The sequence below is a fragment of the Myxine glutinosa genome, chromosome 9, assembly GCF_964187855.1.
Source record: "Myxine glutinosa chromosome 9, kmMyxGlut1.1, whole genome shotgun sequence".
NCBI classification, from domain to species: Eukaryota; Metazoa; Chordata; class Myxini; order Myxiniformes; family Myxinidae; genus Myxine; species Myxine glutinosa.
In genome coordinates this window covers 102,810,743-102,837,300 of record NC_136269.1, presented here as the reverse complement: position 1 = coordinate 102,837,300, position 26,558 = coordinate 102,810,743, and the positions used below count along the sequence as shown (strand labels likewise).

Here is a 26,558-nt window from a genome sequence, read left to right as displayed (position 1 = left end):
CCGCGGCCCACAGTTCACGTCCGAACTTTGGGGTGCGGTCGCCCGCTCGGTGGGGGTCACGCTGCACCGCACCACGGCCTACCACCCTCAAGCCAACGGGTTGTGCGAGCGGTTTCACCGCTCCATGAAGGCCGCACTCATGGCCGGCCTTCAGGACGACGGTTGGACCGACCGGCTGCCGTGGGTCCTTTTGGGCCTCCGCACGGCCCCCAAGGAGGACCTCCGGGTGTCCGCCGCCGAGCTCGTCTACGGCCAGCCGCTCCGCGTCCCGGGCGAGTTCGTGCCCGACGCTACCAGTCCCTGGTCCGCCGCACACCAGCTCTCGGACCTCCAGGAGGCCGCCCGCCGATTTGCCCCCATGCCAACGTCCCGCCATGGTGGCCCCCAGTCCTACGTCCCCCCGGCGCTTCGCACAGCGGAGTACGTCTTTGTGCGTCATGACGCGCACCGGGGGCCACTCCGACCGCCGTACAACGGGCCCTTCCGGGTCCTGCGACGGGGTGACAAGTCCTTTGTCGTCGACGTTGGCGGCCGGTCGGAACGGATCTCTGTGGACCGCCTCAAACCGGCGCACATGGACGTCGACCGACCACCATGGTTGGCCCTTCCTCCGCGGCGAGGCCGCCCCCCATCCACAGTTCCCCCCGCTCGACCACCCACCACCACGTCGGACCCCTCCCCACGACCCTCCAGGGGTCGCTTCAGCCGGGTCATCCGGACCCCCCTTAAATTGACCCTGCCGGTGCAGGTCGATTCTGGAGGGGCGTGTGTAGCGGTTACCGCTGGATGCACACAATCGCCTTGCACCGGCCAGAACACGGCCAGACGCGCCTCTCCCGGGCATGCCCGGACTCACTGTTCCCGGGCATGCCCGAACCTCCCGGGCACGCCCGGTCTCGTCTTTCCCGGGCATGCCCGCTCTCGCCTTTCCAGGGCTCGCCCAGAGCGTCCGGGCATGCCCGCTATCGCCTTTCCAGGGCTCGCCCAGAGCGTCCGGGCATGCCCGCTATCGCCTTTCCAGGGCTCGCCCAGAGCGTCCGGGCATGCCCGCTATCGCCTTTCCAGGGCTCGCCCAGAGCGTCCGGGCATGCCCGCTCTCGCCTTTCCAGTGCTCGTCCAGAGCGCCCAGGCACGCCCAGCCTCGACTTGCCAGGCCGCAGCCAAACACGCCCGGGCAGGTCCAGACTCGCCTTTCCAAGGCTCGCCCTTGACACCCGGGCATGCCCGGTATAGCTTTTGCCGGGCAAACTTCCCGACATAAATGTGTATATATATTGCTGCCCGATAAACGGGCTTTTGTCAAAATACCTGAGCTGTTTTGTTTCAATAAAGCAACTCGGACGAATTCCGTCTTTGGTCGCGTCACTTCTTTCGACTCGCGTTGGAGCGCAGCTCCTTCACGCTAATGCAGATGGACACAAGCTTTGACAAACTCTCGTATTTCCTTTCCTTTAGCACAGGCTTTTTGGGGGATTTTGCAAACAAAGGAATGATTACAGTAAAGCGCGGCGTTACGCGTGCTGCTTGCGAGCAAGGAGGAAGCGGACAAGCGGTAACTTATAAGCGTCTTTATTTCAGGAGCTCACTGTAACACTGGCGCGCTCCGGGCTGCGCGCCCGGTGTATATCATGAGGCCACGCCTACCCCTCGGGCGTGGCCACCGCCCACTTGGTGCGCGGAATGATGTCACCACGCCAGTGGGCTTTTGTGTCCGCCACACGCGCCCCCCCAGAATTCCCGCGCACCTGGAGGGCCAGTTTGCGGGGCAGACGAATGACCCGGCCGAAGCGCCCCCTGGCGATCGGCGGCGTCCGGGGTGCAGGGATGCCAGGTGGGATGCCCCTGGCTGCCCCTGGGATGGGTGCAGGACCGGGGGGCGGCGGGGCTGGGCGGTGCCGGGGGTCCGCCCACAGGGGGGCGGCCCCGACGTGGGGGTCGGGCCACTGGCGGTGGATGGTCCACATCGAGGTGGGCCGGCTTGAGGCGGTCCACCGAAACGCGGTCAGGAGTACCGCCGATGTCCAGGGTGAAGTGCTTCGCCCCGGTCTCCAGCACGCGGAAAGGCCCGTCATACGGGGGCCGCAGTGGTGTCCGGTGGGCATCGTGGCGGACGAAGACGTACTCCGCCGTGCGAAGCTCCGGGGCGACGTGCGTCGGTGGGTGCCCGTGGCATGCCGTTGGCACCGGGGCGAACCTCTGGGCGGTCTCTTGCAGAGCGGAGCGCTGCTGTGCCGCAGACCATGGTGCCGTGGAGTCGGGGAGGAACTCGCCCGGCACCCGCAGCGGTTGCCCGAAGACCAACTCTGCCGCGGATGCGCGCAGGTCCTCCTTGGGCGCCGTCCGGAGGCCCAGCAGGACCCAGGGGAGCCTGTCGACCCAGCCGCCGTCGCGGAGGGTGGCCCGGAGCGCGGCCTTCAATGAGCGGTGAAATCACTCACACAGGCCGTTAGCCTGGGGGTGGTAGGCTGTGGTTCGGTGCAGCCAGACCCCGAGCCCCTGCGCGACCGCCCCCCAGAGCTCCGAGGTGAACAGGGGGCCGCGGTCGGACGAGATGTCTGAGGGGGCGCCGAACCGGGCGACCCAGGTGGCGATGAAAGCCTGCGCGACATCGGCCGCCGTTGTCGACGCCAAGGGCACGGCCTCCGGCCACCGGGTGGTGCGGTCCACCATGGTGAGGACGTAGGTGAAACCCCGCGAGGGGGGCAGAGGTCCCACCAGGTCCACGTGGACGTGGTCAAACCGGCGTTCCGGCACCGTGAACGGGGCCAACGGGGCCTGGGTGTGCCGGTGCACCTTGGCGCGCTGGCACGCGAGGCTCGTCCTGGCCCAGCCGCGGACGGCCTTCCGGAGGCCATGCCAGACGAACTTGTCGGCGATCAGCCTTTGGGAGGCCCTCGCGCCCGGGTGGGACAGGCCGTGGATGGCGTCAAACACCTGGCGCTGCCAGCCCGCGGGCACGATGGGGCGAGGACGCCCGAGGGAGACGTCGCACAAGAGGGCCGCGCCCGCGCCGTCGAACGGCACCTCGGTGACGCGGAGGCCCGTGACGGCGGTCCGCAAGGCCTGGACGTCGGGGTCAGCGGCCTGGTCCGCTGCCATCCGGGCATAGTCGATGCCGAGGTGGACTGCGTGGGCGACGGCCCGGGAAAGGCAATCCGCCACCGGGTTGTCCTTCCCCGCGACGTGCTGGATGTCCGTCGTGTACTCGGACACGGCCGAGAGGTGACGCTGCTGCCGGGCCGACCACGGCTCGGTGACCTTGCCCATCGCGAAGATCAGCGGCTTGTGGTCGACGAAGGCAGTGAACGCACGGCCCTCGAGCAGATGGCGGAAGTGCCTGACCGCCAAGTGAAGCCCGAGCAACTCGCGGTCGAAGGTACTGCAACGGCGTTCGGGCGGGCGAAGCTGCCGGCTAAAGAACGCCAGCGGTTGCCAAGCTCCACGCACCCATTGCTCGTGCACCGCGCCCACCGCGTAGTCCGAGGCATCGGTGGTGAGGGCGATCGGTGCATCGGGCGCCGGTTGCGCGAGCATGGTGGCGTTAGCCAAGGCGAGCTTCGCGCCCGTGAATGCCGTGTCCATCTGCTCGGTCCAGGTAACGTCGCCTTTGCCCGGCTTACCTCGGAGAGCTTCGTGCAGGGGGCGCAGGAGCTGGGCGATACGGGGCAGGAACCGATGGTAAAAGTTCACCATGCCCAGGAACTCCTGCAGCCCTCTGATCGTGCGGGGGTGCGGAAACCCCTTCACCGCCTCCACCTTGGCCGGCAGGGGGACGGCTCTGTGCCTGGTGACACGGTGCCCCAGAAAATCGATTATGGCGGCGCCGAACCGGCACTTTGCGGGGTTCACAATCAGGCCATGCTGGCCCAGGCATTCGAAGAGCGTGCGGAGGTGGCGTAGGTGCTCTTCGCGGGACGCGCTGGCGACGAGGATATCGTCCAGGTAGACGTAGACAAAATCCAAGTCGCGCAGGACACTGTCCATCAGTCACTGGAATGCCTGAGCCGCATTCTTCAGACCGAAGGGCATGCGCAGGAACTCGAAGAGTCCGAATGGTATGATGACCGCCGTCTTCGGGACGTCCTCCAGCCTGACGGGGACCTGATGGTAGCCGCGTATGAGGTCCACCTTCGAGAAGAAGGACATGCCCGCCAAACGGGCGGAAAAGTCCTGAATGTGGGGGACGGGGTAGCGGTCGGGAGTCGTGGCGTCATTGAGACGGCGATAGTCCCCGCACGGTCGCCATCCCCGCCGGGCTTCGGCACGATGTGCAGCGGCGACGCCCAAGCGCTCTCTGAGCGCCGAACGATGCCGAATCGCTCCAGGGTAGCGAACGCCGCTTTTGCCACCGCCAGCTTCGTCGGCTCGAGGCGGCATGCCCGGGCGTAGACCGGTGGCCCGACGGTGGGGATGTGATGGGCCACCCCATGCTTGACGGCCCCCGCCGAGAAGGTGGGCCGCGTGAGGGCCGGAAGCCGGCGAGGAGGCGGGTGAATGCGTCCGCTGCCGGAAGCGTACAGACCAACGTGGCCGGAACCGAACCGTTCGGCAAGCCGCTTGGCAAGCCGCTCGTTGAGCTGCTCGCCGAGCTGGGCAACACACAAGCGAGCGAGCTGAACGTCTCGGCCTGGACAAGACGTCTGCGCTTGACGTCGACCAGGAGCCCATTAGCGCACAGGAAGTCCGCGCCAAGCAGTGCCATGGGCACGTCGGCGGTGACGAACGTCCATCGGAAAACCTGCCCTCCGAACCGCAGAGAGAGGCAGCGTTTTCCGTATGTACGGATGGGCGTCCCGTTCGCGGCAAGCAGCGCGGGGCCCCCACCCGCGGCGTGCTTGTCTGACGTGCCGGCGGGAACGACACTCACCTGCGCTCCCGTGTCGCACAGGTAACGGCGCCCGGAGAAGGTGTCCGTTATGAACAGCAGGCTGCTCGAACGGCCGGCGCTCATCGCCACTATTGAGCGCCGGCCCGGGCGTTTCCCGACCTGTTGAAGGAGCATGGCGGATGACACTGCCGAGCTTCGTGGCCGAACTTGGCGTGGAACCAGCACCAGGTGGTGGAGCTGGAGGAGCGTGGCTGGCTCCGCCAGGCCGGTGGAGTTGGCGGGTTTCCCCGCGGTGGCGGTTTTCGCCGTGGCGGTGGGCGGGGCGTGGCGGCGGTCACGTGGTGCGTATCAGCATGCTGCGTATGCTGTATAAGCTGATGCTGTGGATCAGCAGCATCAGCAGCATTAGCAGCATCAGCCACGAGGGCCGTGACGGCCACGCCGACTCTTGCCCGCGTGTCCGAAGCGGCGAAGTACTTGTCCGCCTCGGCCGCCAATGCTCGGGGTTCCGTTAGCCCGGTCCCGGCCAACGCGAGGCGAACCTGCGCTGGAAGTTGGCGACAGAAAAGCGCCCGGAATAGAGAACCGGGGGCTTCGTCGCCCAACAGTGACAGCATATGGTCCATTCGGACCGACGGGTGCGTGTCACCGAGCTCGGGGAGATCCAGGAGGCGGTCGGCCCGTGCATCGTCCGTGAGGCCGAACGTGGCTAGGAGTAGCCGCTTGAGTGCCTCGTACTTGTGGCCGTCCGGTGGGTGGCGAAGGACGGACACAACTCGAGCGGCCGTGCCGGGCCCGAGGGAGGCGACGACGTGGCAATAGCGCGTGTCATCGCCGGTGAGGCGCCGAAGCTGAAATTGGGCTTCGGCCTGGACGAACCAGACTTCGGCCTGAGCCTCCCAAAATTCGGGAAGTTTGATGAAGTTGGCCATGGCAATGGCGTCGCGTGTGGAAGGATCGCTCCGGCAGATCCAACGTCGAAGGGGTCACCAGTAAAGCGCGGCGTTACGCGCGCTGCTTGCGAGCAAGGAGGAAGCGGACAAGCGGTAACTTATAAGCGTCTTTATTTCAGGAGCTCACTGTAACACTGGCGCGCTCCGGGCTGCGCGCCCGGTGTATATCATGAGGCCACGCCTACCCCTCGGGCGTGGCCACCGCCCACTTGGTGCGCGGAATGATGTCACCACGCCAGTGGGCTTTTGTGTCCGCCACAACAGAATAATTAAAATTTTATGTTTGGTGTAATTTATAAGATCCGAGTTATATTTGCAATAACAAACTTCATAATTAAAGAAAGGAAAGTTTCCATACCTGCTACAAACACCATGTGTAGAGAGCTCTCTATCATTAACTGATTACGGGTGGAAATTTGATTGTTGTCCTTGTCCATTAGAAAAGACTCGATAAGAAGCAGCACTAAAAACCACAGATAGGATGAAGAATGCATCAAGAACTTCATCAAAGGTGTCTGCAGAAGCTTTCCAGGCTGTGAAGTGGGGAAATAAAGAGAAAACAGCATGTTAGAAAATTATTGAGTTTGTTGTACATTATCCATTTATCCACTTGGATTTGGATTATTTGATAATTCGCTGCGCTCTCATTGGTGCTACACATATGAGCATTTGCGCTGGGAAGGCAAAACCTTGGAGTATGGAGCGATCCAATAGAGTAGAGCGAGAAATGGCATGAGTAGGAACACCGCAAAGCCAAAGAGGAACTGCAATGCTGTGTGGGTCCCCCGCCAGCGAGGAATTCCATTTGACCAAATGGAACTGAGGACTTGCTGACAAATGGGATGCGAGACAAACTGAAAAACACACAAAACAAACAAGTGAATTCTGTTCTCATCTTAAAAGGTGCATCACTCATCAAGTGGAGTGTTTCGCATGACCACCTTGTCAATTTGATCTTTCATGCAAGATATGTAGAGAAAAAGGGGTGGAAGGGATGATGGAAGATGAGATCCTGACTGTTTTCAACATGATGTGGGGTGGAGGGTTGTGGGAATTTTCACCAGTGAGTACACATGAGATATGCCATGATGTATGGTGAGCACAGGTGTGTGAAACCTATCCATGGAAAGTGTGAGAACATCACACTCACATCATCACACATCACACATCAAACATCACAAATCACACAATCACACCATCACACATCACACATCACAACATCATCACAACACATCACACCATCACATCATCACACATCACATCATCACATCATCACACATCACATCATCACATCATCACACATCACATCATCACATCACATCATCACAACATCACATCATCACATCGAGGGTTCTTAATAGAGGGTTCTTAATAGAACATCACATCACACTTCCAAAAACATCATCATTATTGCCCATTATTCATGAAATTAACTTAATTAATTAATTCTGAATGATTTCCCCCCTCTGGAGTCTACAAGCCGAATTTATCGGCTTCACGCATGCGCCGAAATGTCTACAAGCCGAATTTATCGGCCTCACGCATGCGCCGAAATGTCCACAAGCCGATTCTATCGGCTTCACGCATGCGCCGAAATGTCTACAAGCCGAATTTATCGGCTTCACGCATGCGCCGAAATGTCTACAAGCCGAATTTATCGGCTTCACGCATGCGCCGAAATGTCGACAAGCCGAATTTATCGGCCTCACGCATGCGCCGAAATGTCCACAAGCCGATTCTATCGGCTTCACGCATGCGCCGAAATGTCTACAAGCCGAATTTATCGGCTTCACGCATGCGCCGAAATGTCTACAAGCCGAATTTATCGGCTTCACGCATGCGCCGAAATGTCTACAAGCCGATTCTATCGGCTTCACGCATGCGGCGAAATGTCTACAAGCCGATTCTGTCGGCTTCACGCATGTGCCGAAATGCCTACAAGCCGAATTTATCGGCTTCACGCATGTGCCGAAATGTCTACAAGCCGAATTTATCGGCTTCACGCATGTGCCGAAATGTCTACAAGCCGAATTTATCGGCTTCACGCATGTGCCGAAATGTCTACAAGCCGAATTTATCGGCTTCACGCATGCGCCGAAATGTCTACAAGCTGAATTTATCGGCTTCACGCATGCGCCGAAATGTCTACAAGCTGAATTTATCGGCTTCACACATGCGCCGAAATGTCCACAAGCCGATTCTGTCGGCTTCACGCATGTGCCGAAATGTCTACAAGCTGAATTTATCGGCTTCACGCATGCGCCGAAATGTCCACAAGCCGATTCTATCGGCTTCACGCATGCGCCGAAATGTCTACAAGCCGAATTTATTGGCTTCACGCATGCGCCGAAATGTCCACAAGCCGATTCTATCGGCTTCACGCATGCGCCGAAATGTCCACAAGCCGATTCTATCGGCTTCACGCATGCGCCGAAATGTCTACAAGCCGAATTTATCGGCTTCACGCATGCGCCGAAATGTCTACAAGCCGATTCTATTCTATCGGCTTCACGCATGCGCCGAAATGTCTACAAGCCGATTCTATCGGCTTCACGCATGTGCCGAAATGTCTACAAGCCGATTCTGTCGGCTTCACGCATGTGCCGAAATGTCTACAAGCCGAATTTATCGGCTTCACGCATGTGCCGAAATGTCTACAAGCCGAATTTATCGGCTTCACGCATGCGCCGAAATGTCTACAAGACGAATTTATCAGCTTCACGCATGCGCCGAAATGTCTACAAGCCGAATTTATCGGCTTCACGCATGCGCCGAAATGTCTACAAGCCGAATTTATCGGCTTCACGCATGCACCGAAACGTCTACAAGCCGAATTTATCGGCTCTAACTGCATTCAAATTTGAGATTAGAGACATTATTAGAGACAAGATTAGAGACAAGCCGATAGAATTGGCTTGTAGACTCCAGAGCAGAGGGTTAAAGCAAGGAGAGCGATTTGTAGGTACCATACTGCGTACAAGGTCAATAGCTAAGGTAGTTGGCCACGCATGCAAAATACTTATCGCTATAACAAGATGAACTGTTCAATAATATTTTTTATACTCACAGGCAATGATTTCGATGGTATAACCAGAAGGATTGCATCACATCAACATGGATACTGTTACGGATTCGGCCCTAATTTTCCTAAATTTAGTCCGGGAAAGAATTCCCTAACATTCCCAGAATTCCCAAATTTGGAACTTTTTCCAACAGTCCCAAATTTTTCCAAAAACAAACAAATTTTTTTTTTTTTGTAATTTATTGTGTGAAGGTTAACAGGTGTTAACAGTAGTCACCATGGAGTTTGACGCAGAGAAGTTTACAGTGACCACTAGTGAAGCACAGTTCAGAGCGTTAGTAAAATCGGACCTCTTGAAATTGGCCAAACATTTTAGCTTGGAGGTCCGAACGAATAGGAAGAAGGCAGAGTTGCAGACAGTGGTGATACAATCTATGGTGGGATTAGGAACATGGGGAGAGGTAGCCCGGGATTGGTTACCCGAGGAACCAGAAGAGGTGGAGCTCCGGAAACTGGAGTTGCAATTGCAGATCGAGGAAAGAAGAGCCGCAAAGGAAAGAGAACTCCAGGAAAGATTAAAAGCACAGGAACGAGAACTCCAGGAAAGAAGAGAAAAGGAACAAGCAGAGGAAAGGAGAGCTGCAAGGGAACTCGAAGCAGAGGAGAGAAAAGCCGACAGGGAGTTAAAGGACCGTGAAATGGCGCTTCAGCAGGAAATTAGACTCGAGGAGCTGGATGTAATGAAAGAACGGGGAGAGGTACCATCCATGCCGACTGGTTTGACACCTAGTCAGAACACCTGGGATGTTGGCAGACATGTGAGGCTGGTTCCACCCTTCAATGAAAAGGAGGTAGCCAAGTTTTTTCCACACTTTGAGAAAGTGGCTCGACAGTTAAATTGGCCTGAGGAGTACTGGTCCATACTAGTGCAAAGTGTTCTGGTGGGTAAAGCTCAAGAGATTTATTCGGCTTTACCGATTGACCAATGTGCAGATTATGAGGTATTGAAGAAACACATTCTCAAAGCCTATGAATTAGTCCCGGAAGCTTACCGGCAAAAATTCCGGAATTCCAGGAGGAGGGAGAGTGAGACCCATGTGGAATTTGCCAGAGTGAAGGAAACCATGTTTGATAGGTGGTGTGATTCAAAAGGAGTTGGGAAAGACTTCGAACTATTGCGACAATTGATCCTGGTGGAGGAATTCCAACAGTGTGTCCACGAGGACATTAAAGTTCATCTGGAGGAAAGGAAAGTACCAAAGCTGTATGAGGCAGCCACCATGGCAGATGACTATGCCTTAACACACAGGATGGGGTTCCACAAACCGAACTTCTCGCCCAGACATAGCCAGGGGAGCTATGGTCCATCAGGGGCGGAGAATGAAAATCCATGGGGGTGGCCTCGGGATGAAAATGAGGTCCACTTTGACACCACGACTTCTAGAAGACTACAGTTCCAAGGCAGACCTATCGTCCGGGGGGCTCGAGGCAGACCGCCGCCCCCATGCCTTGGCAGACCACGAGGTTCTCCTCCGGGCCTACTTGCACTTTTTGCCATAAACCTGGACACTGGATGTCCAACTGTTATGCGCTGGGAAAGGAAAATCAGGAGCGGAGTTCGACTAGTACGACTCCAAATACGATGGCCATTGTGAGAAATCGCCCTCAAAAGGGTTACCAACCATTTATTTCCGAGGGATTTGTGTCACTGGATTGAGCCTCGAGTAACCGGAGACCGGTTAGGATATTGAGGGACACAGGAGCACATCAATCTTTCATGCTTGAAGGCATCTTGCCATGGTCCGAGGAGACGGCAACTGGGGATAGTGTTCGTTTACAGGGGATTGGTGGCTGTGTTAGTGCTCCACTTCATGTCATCCATTTGGAGTCCGATTTGGTGTCAGGACCGGTCACCGTCAGTTTACAAGCCACGCTTCCTGTAGAGGGAGTATCGGTTGTTATCGGGAATGATTTGGCTGGTGGTCAAGTTTATGGTAACCCGATGGTTGTTAAAAAGCCCAGTAGGGAAAATAACACCACACCAGTTAGGGATGGCGACAAGTTTAGCAAGTTATTTGTAGGTGGACTGATCTTCAAAACAAAGGAAGATGTTTTGGAGTCTGCCTTCAGCAACTGTGGACCGCTTTTGGAAGTGCTGCTGATAAAAGACAGGGAGACACGAAAGTCAAGAGGGTTTGGCTTTGTCACGTTTGAAAACTCAAAGGACGCCAGAGTGGCTGAAAAGGATCTGAATAGCAAGGAGTTGGAGGGTCGGAACATCACAGTCGGGAAGGCATTTCCTAGGGGTCGAGGGGGCTAGAGAGGAGGACCACGGTGTAGTAGTGGTAGTGGCTGCAAGCGATATTATTATGGAGGCTTTCAGAGTTATGACAGCTCCCAAAGGAAGGATTATCAGAGCATTGGCTGAGAAGGAGACCGCCAGTCAGGTGACTACTGTGACAAGTGGTCCCACCGTAATTATTAGGAGTCCGGAAAAGTTGAAGCACTGAATGCTGCGGAGCCGCCGAGCAAAGATTCCTACATGGACTAACCATGAACGCCACGTTCCTGAAGGCGTCCAGGAAGTGAACTTTCCTGCACGGACTAACCGTGAACTCCACGTTCCTAAAGGCGTCCATGTAGTGAACTTTTCTCCCCGGACTAACCGTGAACTCCACGTTCCTAAAGGCATCCATGTAGTGAATACTTCCAGGACTCACCACCGAACCACCATGGAACCTGGCTTTCAGCTCGGCCTCCCGGGGAAAGTGCTATAGATTTGCTGGCCTTTGGGTTTTTGATCACAACCCCTTAACCTTCATTCAAGAGAAACTAGAAGTAAAAATCAGAGGGGCAGGGACAATGTCGTTATTGACACTTGGTCCAGAGGGAATTAACTTTGGAAAGCTCTGGGGGTTGTGTAAAATTTTGTTGCTTTATTTTTGGGGAAGGTTGAATATTGTTGCCCACGGGGATTGCTGATTTGGGTTGTGAATTTACTTTTGCTTGTTTAAAGAGGGCATGCAAAGAAAGTTTTCGCCATGTTCAAACTTTCTTTCTTGAGGGGGGGAAGTATTACGGATTCGGCCCTAATGATTGTTGTTATGATTATTGTTGTTGGTTCTAAGTATTCTGGTGATTGTGGTTGAAGGGAAAGGGTTATTATAGTTAAAAGGTTTAAAAGCGCTCATGATAAAATAATACCGGAAATGGCATAGTGGTCCGGAAGAGGTCGATGGAAGAGGAGGAGGACGTGAAGAAAAGGGAAAAGGAGGGGTTCTGACGAAGCTCCGCACCTGGCGTGGGCGAGCTTACATGGCGAGATAACTTTGAGTTCGGGAAGGGAATCTTGAGCGATTGGTGATCGCTGGAATTGTGGAAAAGCCGGCGAAGCCAGGTACAGGTGTGATTCCGGAGAATCTTCGCCTAGCAGCGACGGCTCGAGGACGAGCCGGCCGCCATTACCGGGACCTCGCGCGTCGTTTGCGGAACCTGGGTTAGCCGCATCCGCGGGTTCCGCCATCCAGTGATTTACCGAAATAGGTGTGTGCACTAAAGCGGCGTCGGAAGATTGCCCTGTGGTTCGTTGACTGAACGGAGAAGGTGCACATCCGGATCGCTTATTTGGGATTCCCTGTCCACGGTCAGGTTGCTGTTGGGTTAGACCACGTGATGGTCCATGCCTTGCCTACACCGCCGTACTCGCCTCTTCGCGTCTTCGCCTCATCTCCGTTGAGTTATAGAGACATTGAAGGGTTGGGCTCCATTCACTGGGAGCGCGGATCACTGCCGAGCTGCTGCTGAGCTGGGACTGGGATCTGTGAGTTTATGTTACTTAATAAGGTAGTACCATCTTGAGATTAATTGTTTGACTGATTGCTTTCACTGCTGTATGGTTTCCCGTGTGCTTTTAATACAATCTGTTCATTTATAATCTTTGGGTGTGGTTCCACTATTGATTTGTTTTTGACACCGGATAACATATTTTTTCTGCCGGGGCTCCTCGCGGCGGAGGTTTACCGAGACCAGGAGATCGGTGAGGACCCCGTAACAATACATACATCCGTACGGTACTGAGCAATGTACTCAACTGCATATTACATCACTTCCTGTTTCCTGTTCTCAATTAACAAAATCCCAAGCAAAATTGTATCGTTAGAACTATGGTATATGAGAGTTGTACTCTCAACTCTCATGTATCTTGGTTAGTTGCAGTCCAAATTACAGTTATCTGCAAAGAATAACTATGGTAAAGGGATGATATTTTCCCATTTAAATGGCCAGCGGGAGCTCTAACTCACAAAGTGCATAAACTACAGTATATTACAGTATGTATAAATGCCACTCATTCTTATATAGAACACTCATTCTTATATAGAACACTCGTTCTTATATAGAACACTCATTCTTATATAGAACACTCATTCTTATATAGAACACTCATTCTTATATAGAACACTCATTCTTATATAGAACACTCATTCTTATATAGAACACTCATTCTTATATAGAACACTCATTCTTATATAGAACACTCATTCTTATATAGAACACTCATTCTTATATAGAACACTCATTCTTATACAGAACACTCATTCTTATATAAAACACTCATTCTTATATAGAACACTCATTCTTATATAAAACACTCATTCTTATATAGAACACTCATTCTTATATAGAACACTCATTCTTATATAGAACACTCATTCTTATACAGAACACTCATTCTTATATAGAACACTCATTCTTATATAAAACACTCATTCTTATATAGAACACTCATTCTTATATAAAACACTCATTCTTATATAGAACACTCATTCTTATATAGAACACTAATTCTTATATAGAACACCCATTCTTATATAGAACATTCATTCTTATATAGAACACTCATTCTTATATAGAACACTCATTCTTATATAGAACACTCATTCTCTGCAGTTTAATAATTATTTTAATGGATCTTCTATAGAACGTCTAATTCATTATATAGAACACCCATTCTCCACAGTGTTTTATAATATATTGTATATATCAAAATAAAGGTTGTACTGTATATATAAAAATCTGTCATAAATAACTAAAGGCAATAATTGCATGGCTAAGGAACAACAAAGCCGCAAGGGTAGATCGGATCACTTCAGAGCTGTTAAAAGCAAGTGGACAATAATAAATTGGAAAACTTTTGTTATTATTCAACCTAATATGGTAATGCATCAAACCTAACGATACGATATGAGAAGTAATGTCTACACATAGGAAGATTTGGGAAGATCAATGGGGGGATCAAAAACCATCACAAGAAGAGCAAAAACCATCACAAGAAGATCAATGGGAGGATAAAAATCTATCACAAGAAGATCGAAAACCATCACAAGAAGATCAAAAACCATCACAAGAAGATCAATGGGAGGATAAAAAACTATCACAAGAAGACCATCAGCTACCATCACAAGAAGATCAATGGGAGGATCAAAAACAATCACAAGAAGATCAAAAACCATCACAAGAAGATCAATGGGAGGATCAAAAACAATCACAAGAAGATCAATGGGAGGATGAAAAACCATCACAAGAAGATCAATGGGAGGATGAAAAACCATCACAAGAAGATCAATGGGAGGATAAAAAAACCATCACAAGAAGATCAATGGGAGGATCAAAAACAATCACAAGAAGATCAATGGGAGGATGAAAAACCATCACAAGAAGATCAATGGGAGGATACAAAAACCATCACAAGAAGATCAATGGGAGGATGAAAAACCATCACAAGAAGATCAATGGGAGGATGAAAAACCATCACGAGAAGATCAATGGGAGGATGAAAAACCATCACTAGAAGATTAAAGATCATCACAAGAAGATCAATGGGAGGATCAAAAACCATCACAAGAAGATCAAAAATCATCACAAGAAGATCAATGGGAGGATCAAAAACCATCACAAGAAGATCAATGGGAGGATCAAAAACCATCACAAGAAGACCATCACCTACCATCACAAGAAGACCATCACCAACCATCACAAAAAGACCATCACCAACCATCACAAGAACATCAATGGGAAAACATGGGAAAATCAATAATTACACGATATAATGTATATGCTCATATAGTAAATAGATGGCCCCTTGCCCACCATGTTGCAATATTGCAATACGGGTTTGACTCTACCTTTTTCTGATTATAATACACAGCCAAACGAAGGCGTGCCAGGTTTGGAATGCCTTCTGCAAATTCCTCCTGCAACTCTTCTCCAGTCCGTTGGGTGTCATTCAGCATGGCCTCCACTTCGGCCTGGTTCCGGCACATGGCGAGGAGCTCAACAGCGAAATTCTCACATTGCATACGTAGCTCTTCATAGTCAGCCTGTTAGACACAGGATGCACAAGGGAGACAACAGGTTGAGACTAAAGATGCAATGTGGCTTTGTTTGAAGAAACCAGGCAGGCTAGACTGCTTGGCCCTTCCCCTCCCTTTTCTCAATCATTTCTACCCCTTCTCTCAAAATGTACATTTTTATCAATTTACTTCCTCCCCATTTCCATTGCTTCACCTATATGCAAATGTATCATGTACGAAGGTGTGTTGGAAAGTAATTTCTACTATTCCTTTTTCTCCAAAACAGGTAAAGATAAATTTGAACAAAACAGAGACGGATACTAACAAATATATGCTCACATCATTTTCTATTCTATAATGGTGTATATTTATTTCTCAACATAATCAGCACTCTGGTCCGCACATCTCTGCCAACAATCAATCGATTTGTCTGGATTTTTCCTTAATCTTGTGTGTGTATGTGTGGTTATGTGTATGCATGCATGTGTGTGTGTGTGTGTGTGTGTGTGTGTGTGCATGTGTTTGTGCATATGTGTAGGTGTGTGTGCGTGCGTGCATGTGTGTGCGTGCATAAAAGATTCAGCATATGGGTTAATATATTGTTGCGGATCTCTACGTCGGCCTTCTTCCCCTTAAGAACATCAATTCTGCTCAATACCCGCTCCACCCCATCATGCATCTCTGCCATCAAATCAAATGGACTCCTCCGACGACCCAGGTACATTCACCGTGGCTCCGGTCGTAAGTTTGTTTATTTGCAATCAGGTCACTCCATCCCCGTCCTCTGGTCGGCTCAGCGCACTCTCACTCTTCGTCCCAGCGCACCTGGTCACAGCAACCCACACGATCGCACCTCCTGCCTACGAACCCTGGCTAAATCACCTGAATTCATCCCTGCTGTTCAAAACAACATCAAGCTCACCCTGTTCAACACCCGGTCCCTCAACAACAAATGCCTCATCCTGAACGAATACATCCTGGATAACAAACTGGACTTTCTCTGTCTCACCGAAACCTGGCAACAACCTCTGGACTACTACACACTTAACCTCACCACACCCAATGGATATTCCTACGTCAATAAACCACGCTCGGAGGGCCGAGGTGGTGGAATTGCCGTTATCCACCGTCAAGACATCAAGACCAACCTCATCTCCATCTCATCTGCTCCATCATTTGAACACCTGGCTTTAAAACTCTCTGGTCACACGCAGTCAGTCATGGCTGTCGTCTACCGCCCTCCCAAACCACACCCATCATTCCTGTCTGACTTCTCCTACTTTCTGACCCAGCTATGTTCCCTCTCCCCCTCAATCCTCCTCCTTGGTGATTTCAATATCCACATGGACTCCACTGACTCCACAACAACCACTGACTTCACTGATTTACTCACCTGCTTTAACCTCACTCAACATGTCGACTTTCCTACCCATATCCGTGGTCACATTTTGGACCTTGTCTGCTCCACTGGATTAAGTTTGCACCATCTCTATGGCTCCGACCTCACCCTCTCTGACCACTTAGCCATCACTCTGACCATCAACATCCCCGCCCCAACACCAAGGCATTATCGCACAATCAACTTCCGTAAGCTAAACGCTCTTTCACCTACCTCATTCTCATCCACCCTCTCTGAAAAAATGTCCACTTCTCCCTTCATTGACCTACACACCCCTTCCGACCTCACTGACTACTACAACCACACTCTCTCCTCCTGCCTTGACCAGCTTGCACCTGTAAAAACCAAAACAGTTTCTTTCACCCATTCTGCTCCCTGGTTTACCCCTGAACTCCACCTGATGAAAACTCGTGCTCGCCAACTTGAAAGACTCCGCAATAAAACGGGTCTCACAGTTCACTCCCAAGCCTACAAGGACCACATACAACACTACAAAGATGCCCTCTCCCGCGCCCGCTCTGCCTACTACTCTCAAATTATCCACTCTGGCTCCGGAAACCCAAAAGCACTCTTCTCGACAATAAACAAACTCCTCCGCCCCCTGAACACCACCACCCAGTCATTCACAGTAGACAACTGCATCTCCTTCCTCTCTTTCTTCCAACGCAAAATTGACAACATCTACAACAGCTTGACCACCGCCGCACCCGCTCCCCCTCCAACCACCTGCCCCCCCTTGTCCTGCCATCCCCTGTCTCGGTTCTCCCCAATCTCCCCTACTGACCTCTCTGAACTCCTCATAGGAATGAAAACTGCCACCTGCACTCTTGACCCCATCCCCTCCAGCTTTGTCAAAGCCTCCCTCCCTGCTCTCTCTCCACTTATCATCGCAACAATAAACTCCTCCCTGTCTACAGGCATCGTCCCACCTTCCCTCAAAATTGCTGCTGTTACCCCCATTCTAAAAAAACCTGGTCTAAACCCTGACACCCTAAACAACTTCAGACCCATCTCCAACCTACCCTTTCTGTCAAAAGTTTTGGAACGCGCTGTAGCCACTCAACTCAAACATCATCTCTCTGCCAATAACCTGTATGAAACATTCCAATCCGGATTCCGCTCCAACCACAGTACTGAAACTGCTCTCCTCAAAATCACCAACGACCTTCTCCTCTCCTCTGACGCTGGCAACCTCAACATTCTCGTCCTCCTCGACCTCAGCGCTGCCTTTGACACCATCGATCACACTATCCTCCTCACCCGACTTGAATCCACCTTTAACGTTACCGGCACTGCCCTCTCTTGGATTAAATCATACCTCTCTGACAGATGCCAGTTCATCTCCATCAATAACTGCAAATCCCCCACTGCTCCCCTCCCCCAAGGTGTCCCCCAAGGTTCAGTTCTTGGCCCCCTCCTCTTCATCCTTTACCTGTCCCCGCTCGGTCACTTAATCCGCCGTCATGGTCTCCAATTCCACTGCTTCGCCGATGACATCCAGCTTTTCATCTCCACCAAGTCCGTCTCCACCGACACCCACTCTATCCTGACAAACTGCATCACTGAAATAAAATCCTGGCTTCAAATCAACTTCCTCAAGCTTAACTGTGATAAATCTGAAATAATCATCATTGGCCCAAAAACGCTCACAAAATCCACCCATAACTTTGCCCTCAACATCGACGGTATCCCAGTATCCACCTCCCCTCACATCCGGAATCTTGGCGTCATCTTTGACCAAACCCTTTCCTTCGACAAATACACTAAACAGATCACAAAGTCAGCCTTCTTTCACCTGAAAAACATTGCCCGTCTCCGCTCATCCCTCTCCTCCACGGCTGCAGAAACCCTCATCCACACCTTCATCACCTCCCGTCTGGACTACTGCAATAGCCTCCTCTATGGTTCACCCTAAAAAATCACCAATAAACTCCAATACATTCAGAACTCCGCTGCCCGTCTACTCACCCATTCCCGGACCCGTGACCACATCACCCCCGTCCTTTACAAGCTTCACTGGCTCCCCATCCCCCAGAGAATCCAGTACAAAATCCTCCTCTTGACATACAAAGCCCTCCATAACCTGGCCCCATCCTACCTGGCTGACCTCCTCTCCAGACACACTCCCACCCGCAACCTCCGCTCTGCTGGTACCAACCTCCTGACCCCCTCCATCCGGACCAAATTCAGATCCTGGGGGGACAGGGCCTTCTCCATCGCTGCTCCCACCCTCTGGAACTCACTACCTCACACCATCAGAGACTCCTCCTCACTCACCACATTCAAAACATCACTAAAGACCCACCTGTTCAACACTGCATTCAACATTCAACCCACAGCATTTAACCCCTGACTATCTCTTCTCCTTCTCCCTCCTTTTGCTTTAAATATTTCCCTATTGATTCTTGTCTTTTTGCAATTGTTGTTTTCATGTATTGTTATGCATTATGTTTGCCACTCTGTCAAAGCGCCTTTGGGCTTCTGGAAAAGCGCTATACAAAATAAATGAATTATTATTATTATTATTATTAAGAAGGGGGGATTAGTCCCCTTGTTTGTGACTGACCGACGTGAGTCCTGACGCTGCACCGCTCCCTCCGGAGAGGGAGGAGCACAACCCCGTTCGCGACCGCGGACAGATGGTAATTGCCGAGCGGTTTAGCAACCACGGCACGAACTATTAACAAGCACTGACCCGATCCTTAACGTTGGCCAAATCGTGCCACAGGTATTCAATGAGGGAAAAGACAAGGACGAAACAGATGTAAAGGAAAGAAGAACAAAGGTAGGAAATACAAATATGATTTATTACTAATATGTACACAATTAAAGAAACCAAGGAGAAGGAAGGATAATAAAATTAATTCCAGAAGGATGGAAGAACCAGAAGGACACAGTGCAACACTGGCTTACCTATGGCAGTCTTACTTAACCCCAGGGACAAGACAAAAGACAGACTACGAGCACACTTACACGGGGGATGATGACAGGAATGGCAGGAGGTCGATGGCTGGAGGGAGAGGAAGGTTCAGCTGGAACCGGAGCACGGTCGGGCCGGGAGTGAGCAGCGGCCGCCCTTTCTCGATCGGCGCGTTCAGCAGCCGCCGTTCCTTCGCGACCACGGTCGAAACTGCCTTCAAAGCCCCGAAGCTGCGGTCGTTCAAAGCTGCGATGGTTCCAAAGCTGCATGGTGGATTCAAAGCTCCGTTGGTTCAAGCTGCTGTCTCTGCCGCATCTGATGTGGGGGCACTGCGTGACGGGTTCTCTCTCTGACGCATCTTTTTCCTAATCCTTCCCCACACACTTTTATAAGGCGCGTCGCGATCAAGCCGCGCCACGCCCGTGATGGTGTCTCACCAACCCTGATTGGCTGGTGGGGGCTCGCTGGGATCCACCTTCTCATGACGAGTGGAGGGCAACGCCCTTCTTCCCCGAGACGGAGCACATGGCCAATGGCGGCAAATGCTGAAAACCGCCCGATGCAGTTGGCAACGGAGGCTTTGGGAATGGGGGCTTTGGGAATGGAAGGGAGCTACCTTATGTCATCTGGTGCAATGCAGTGTCAACTAGTGGGAACAGAGCCTTAAACTAATACACATAATAAGGAGATAACTACTGAAAAGGGAAATCTATGATTTGCTACGTGATTGTATATGGACTAACTAAGGGACGACCTTTGACCTTTACACACAACACGGAGGGTGATATTTACAACAATTCATTACACTTACAACAATACCAAAAAAAACACAACAATTCTCAAATCCACAACACTATGATCTAATTGTGCGAAATTCATAAGAGCTAATACAAAAATAAAGGATAACACTGGTCGGAACGGTTTCATCACAGTATACGAAGATCTTTATAATATGATATGGAAATAAGGTGTAATGATAAAGGAAAGGGTTCGACTGCTGAGTATATACAGTACATTGCACATTGGAAAGTCACACTAATTTCCACGTAATTATTTGACACTTAACAGCATTTACGTGTCGGGTATCATAGAGTCCAATGTCTCGAAGGATTATTACCCAAACCACACACAGCTCCTTCCTTCAGCTTTGAGAAATCCTGTAAAGTGGCTTTTACCATGGAGTAACATCAGGCAAAAATATTGTAGTGCGTACAGCACTGTTTGATCCAATTATGTCGTTTGTAAACGATGTATGTATGTGTGAAAGAAAGACAGAATGTGTTTCTTTTGTGGAGTCAACACAAACACATTTGGTGCCGTTTGATGATATAAGTAGAGAAGGTTAGTTGTGGATTTGTCTTGTTTTGGGAAATGATAGTCAAGTGAGGAGTAAATGTATTGGAATTGAGGTTTAAGCTATAGATGTGGCCAGTTGTTTTCATGCTGGAATGTGTCCACACACTTCACATCCTTCCTGCACCACCAGTCACATATGAGGCAGAGCACGACCGACTCCATCCTCAATTGCGTGGGCCTGCACCTTTTCCTCGAGCTGGTCGGGCTGAAGGAAGTCAGCATTACCGGTACTCGTTGAATTCCTCGGGATCTTCCCTGTTTCCGTTTAGTTAGGAATTCTTGTGTTGGACATCATTGGAACATGACCTACATATAGCCATTTTCACTTTTGGACTATTTGGCTTATTGACGACATTTAAACACCCCTTGGTTTCTGATTCTACCAAACCATTTCATATTGAACAATCTGTGCAAGTGTTGCATGGCTTGTTTCAACTCTCCATGTCTCTGGTCAATATAATATAATTGTGAGGGCATTATGTTACTGGATGGCTTTCGCTCTCCTTTTTGGATTTCATTTTTTGAAGAAAAAAACAAACCGGTTCTGGCTTCTGCAGCCAAAGGCCGGAGGAATTGTGTTTTCAGGGTGTCCATCTGTCTGGCTGCCTGTCTGTCTGTCTGTCCGTGAGCCCGTCTGTCCATTGTCAAATGGTACTGGTTTCTGCAGCCAAAGGTCAGAGGCATTGTGTTTTCAGGAGGTATAAGTATCGCCGACACCCTGAACTACTGCTGGGAAGGCAATGGCAAACCACCCAGTATAACACAGGCCAAGAAACTGCTTCGACAGCACTGATGCTCGATAACAGAGTAGGGACATCAGAATCAGATCTCCTCCTGTTGCTGATACCTCAACTATGGATGCGAGTTTTAAAATGTATTCCTTCTTGTATTTCCATGCTGAATGTTTCACCATTTTATCCTTCACTTTGTTTTCTTATTTTCTTGCGTCTATTTCTGCTGGTTAAGCGGCATTAAGCAGTTTCATTCTTGGCTTGTTATTGTTCCAAGGTCATTCAACTTCTCCCTCCTACCATATCAACAGCGGTGTCCCTCAAGGTTCTGTCCTGTCTCTTGCACTCTTCCTTCTTTTAATCAACAAGTACACCCGTTCCCTACAGGAGTGGCAGGAAGGTTCATGTTATTAGCCTCTCTGAGGTATATATAGATTACAGTAGATCTAAGCTTGAAATGCCAGATAAGCTATATTTATACAAGTTAACACGGCATTTGTCCAAGGAGGAAAAGCCACTTGTGGAGAGGGGAGAGAGGGGACTTTGTTATAAGAATTTTTTTTGGAAAAACGCCACAATAAGCTATCTTAACACGGATATACACCTTGTGGTGAAATCGTATCCAAGTTGCGACCCAGGCACCATTACCGCTTCTCTCCACTACGTGGCTATTATAAGAACTTAGCTCCAAGACGTGAAGCACAGTCCTGAGACATTTATCATGCTTTATCCACGCATATGCTTAGAATGGTAAGGGAACTACTTTCCGTGTCGTTTGCTTGCGTGCTTGATTACGATACTCTTATTGCTCATATGCTTGACATATATTGATCCTATGATTGCTAATTCTCTTTCAGATATTGCTGGTGTTCGATACAGATTAAACTCACCTTCTGAGACCCTGTTGTAGATCTGATTATTTTACAACACTTAATCTGTATCGAGCTATTGCCATCATCCAAGATCAACATGACCCACAAGCTTTTACAGTTGCCCATGATTGGAGCGGACCCACAAACTGCGGAAGCTCCGAGCCAGCTCAAGCATTGGCTCAGTCTGCTGACCAGCTACCTGCAGGGGCATAACGACATCACCGACGTTGTGAAGCATGCAGTGCTGAACTCCCATGTGACCCACGTCGTTCACGACTACATATCTCATTGTGCGACATTCGACGATGCTGTGACTGAGCTGCGCGCCATCCATATCAAGTCACGGAATGTTAGTCACACGCGGTACCAGCTCGCCTCCAGGAAGCAGGACGCTTTGGAGTCCCTCATTCATTTTGCCCAAGAATTGCGGCGTCTTGGCAAAGAATGTGCGCATGAGACCCGAACCCACGAGCAAATGTGTGATGATTTGATGCGTGACGCTTTTATTTCTGGTCTTTACTCTACTAGCAGCAGGCGACGTCTGCTGGAAGAACCGAACCTGATGCTGAAACAGGCCCTCGATCAAGCTATTGTGCTTTTCGAAGTGCAGGCATAATCTGAGGTGTACGGACGGCCTTACATTACAGCAGGGCTCACTGAAGAGCGGCGCTCGGAGACCGAAGCTGCTACGGAGTTCGCTGCTCCCGACACACAGCCCGAGGCGGCTGAGGCACTCGGAGCCGAAGGTACGAGCCTCGCCGCGACTACCTTGGCCAGGAGCAACGCTAAGTGCTTCTTCTGCGGAAATAGAAATCATCTCCGTACTGCTTGCCCAGCGCGTGAAGTTTCTTGTCATACTTGTGGCCGGAAGGGTCCCTTTGCCAAAGTATGCCGATCGGGGCGCGCGCGGCGCACCCAACCAACATTGGCTGGCATCAACTCGACACATATGGCACGCGCACCACCACTGGCCATTCCGGCGCAGCCCGGATCTCAGGGGCTGACCAGAGCCGTCGTCCCAGTCCTGATTGAGGGGCAAACAGTTGGAGCTTTGGTCGACATGGGATCGACCGAGAGCTACGTCGATATGGGCCTCGTCCGCCGTCATGGTTGGCCTATCCTTGGAGGATCGCGCAGAATCTACATGGCATCGCAATCTTCATGCATGTGGACAAAGGGCGAATGTCATGTGAAGTTAGTTATTAATGGTAAAATGTACCCTGATGCTCGCCTAATGGTACTGCCCACCTTATGCACCGAAGTTCTATTAGGGCACGATTTTCTCGAGTGCCACGGTCACTTAGAAATGACATTTGGGGGAGATGACATGCTCTCAGTATGCGCCCTGGCAGGAATGTCTATTGAACCGATGACTTTGTTTCTGAACCTGACTTCGGATTGTGCCCCAATTTCGATGAAATCCCGGCGCTATTCCCGGGCTGATACTCAATTCATTTCTGAGGAGACAAGCAAACTCCTCCGCGAAGGCATAAGCGAGCCCAGCCTTTCTCCTTGGCGTGCGAAAGTTTTGGTCGTGCGGTCCGAAAATCATCGCAAGCGCATGGTAATCGATTATTCGCAAACCATTAACAGGTTTACGCTTCTGGATGCCTATCCGCTACCAGGATTGGATTCTCTGGTTCGACAGGTCACCCAATATGGTGTGTACAGCACTCTCGATCCCCGGAGTGCGTATCATCAAATCCCTATAGCTGACAATGACAAAATCTATACAGCTTTTGAATCCAGACAGAGGTTGTATCAGTTTACGCGTCTCCCTTTCGGCATAACAAATGGGGTCTGTTGCTTCCAGAGGGCCATGGACGACATCGTTACCAAAGAATAATTAACAGACGTTTTTGTGTATTTGGATAATCTGGTGGTCTGCGGCTATGATCAGGTTCATCATGACACCAATTTGCAACGCTTCCTCCAGGTGGCGTGAAAGTATAGTCTGACGTTTAATGAGGACAAATGTCACTACTCATCTTGGACGATTGATCTCCTGGGGTACACTGTGACCCAAGGAACCATAACACCTGACAAGGAACGTCTTCGCCCTTTGCTCGACATGGCGCCGCCGCATGATCGTGCTTCTTTGAAGCGTGACCTCGGGCTGTTTGCACATTATTCAAAGTGGGTCGAAAGTTACTCCGAGAAGCTTCGTCCCCTCATTGATTGTAACACGTTCCCTCTCCCTCCCACTGCCAAGGTCGCCTTCCAGGCTCTGAAGTCGGACATAGCTGGCGCTGCTGTGTCTTCCATCGACGATAGCGTTCCCTTTGTCCTTGAGAGTGATGCATCGGATCACGCCATCGCTGCGACTCTCTCTCAGGGGGGGGGGGGGGGGGGAGCCGTTGGCGTTCTTCTCAAGGACGTTATCCTCCGCTGAGAGACGTCATTCTTCTGTGGAAAAGGAGGCGTATGCGCTAGTTGAGTCGATTCGTCGTTGGAGACCATATTTGCTAGGCAAACGCTTCGATGTCATTACCGATCAGCAGAGTGTTGCTTTCATGTATGATACACGACATGTCCAGCGCATTAAAAACGAGAAAATCACTCGCTGGCGCATAGAGTTTGCTGATTATAGCTTTGGTATCAAGTACCGCCCTGGGCGGGAGAATCACGCAGCAGACGCTTTATCCAGACCAGGTGTTTGCACGAGTTTAAACTCCTCCGATGATTTACGCGTTCTCCATGATACCTTGTGTCACCCTGGGGTGACTCGTCTGGCTCATTTTGTGCGAAGCCGCAATTTGCCCTACTCTGGCGAGGACGTTCGTCGTTTGTGCCGCTCTTGTCCAGTTTGCGCTGAACTCAAACCCCGCTTCTATAAACCCGACATGGGGACGCTGATTCAGGCTACTAAGCCCTGGGACCGATTTAGCGATGGACTTCAAAGGGCCGCTGCCTGCCTCCGGGGCCTCTCGTTACCTCCTCACAATTGTGGACGAGTATTCTAGATTCCCTTTTGCCTTCCCGTGCAGCGATATGTCCACGGCTACGGTTATCCGATGTCTGCAATACCTGTTTTCGATGTTTGGGAATCCGGGGTATGTGCATACTGACAGAGGAGCTGTTCTTGTCGCAGGATGTGCGGGCCTTTCTGTTGCAGCGTAATATAGCGTCGAGCTACACCACCCCGTACAGCCCACACGCTAATGGTTGCGTGGAGCGCTTTAATGGCACTATATGGCGGGCTATCTCTTTGGGCCTCAAGACGCATGGCCTGCATCCGGACCAATGGACTGGTATGGTACATGGGGCCCTTCATTCAATCCGCGCGCTCCTATGCACTGCTAGAAACGAAATTCCGCACGATCGTTTATTTTGTTACCAGCGTTGCACGGGATCTGTCTGCCCTCTGCCCGGGTGGCTTGCTCAGCCCGGTCCGGCTTTTCTCAAATGGGCAGTGCGAGCAAATACGACCCTCTCGTTGACAAGGTTCAGATCCTCCAAACTAATCCTGACCACGCTCGTGTTCAACTGCCAGATGGATGCGAGTCAACTGTGTCAGTTCGTCAACTCGCACCCTGCGGGGATCTCGTTGGGACCGCTCGGGGAAGCGGTGTTGGGGAATTCGCCCCCGCGTCTACCCCCTCACTCGCCCGAGCCGCCAGATATAATTGCACCACCCCCGTCACCGTCGACTGAGAGCACTCCTGATGGAGTCAATCTAGATGCTGCCACCGAGGGCCCCGACGTGTACCGCACGCGCACGGGATGAGAGATTCACCGCCTTGATCGTTTTGGCTGGTCGTGATGTAACTCTTATGTAATCAACTGCTAACTGTAGTTATACGCTTGATGCTAACGAGCTTGCAAGCGAGGTTTTAAACCCGGGGAGAAATATGGTGAAATCGTATCCAAGTTGCGGCCCAGGCGCCATTACCGCTTCTCTCCACTATGTGGCTATTATAAGAACTTAGCTCCGAGACGTGAAGCGCAGTCCTGAGACATTTATCATGCTTTATCCACGCGTATGCTTAGAATGGTAAGGGAACTACTTTTCGTGTCGCTTGCTTAGCTGCTTGATTACGATACTCTTATTGCTCATATGCTTGACATATATTGATCCTATGATTGCTAATTCTCTTTCAGATATTGCTGGTGTTCGATACAGATTA

The 26,558-nt window shown here is 51.1% G+C and overlaps 1 protein-coding gene across 1 annotated transcript in view; it reads right to left on the bottom strand.

The window, feature by feature from the left end:
- Positions 1-26,558, bottom strand: part of LOC137435155 (short transient receptor potential channel 2) — an 82,913-nt gene that overhangs the window by 31,609 nt on the left and 24,746 nt on the right. Inside the window, exons 4-6 of the mRNA XM_068128687.2 lie at positions 14,986-15,180; positions 6,471-6,635; positions 6,140-6,314 (exon numbers count right to left, since the gene is read on the bottom strand). Coding sequence (XP_067984788.2) covers positions 6,140-6,314; positions 6,471-6,635; positions 14,986-15,180 — 535 coding nt within the window. The remainder of the gene's footprint in view (positions 1-6,139; positions 6,315-6,470; positions 6,636-14,985; positions 15,181-26,558) is intronic.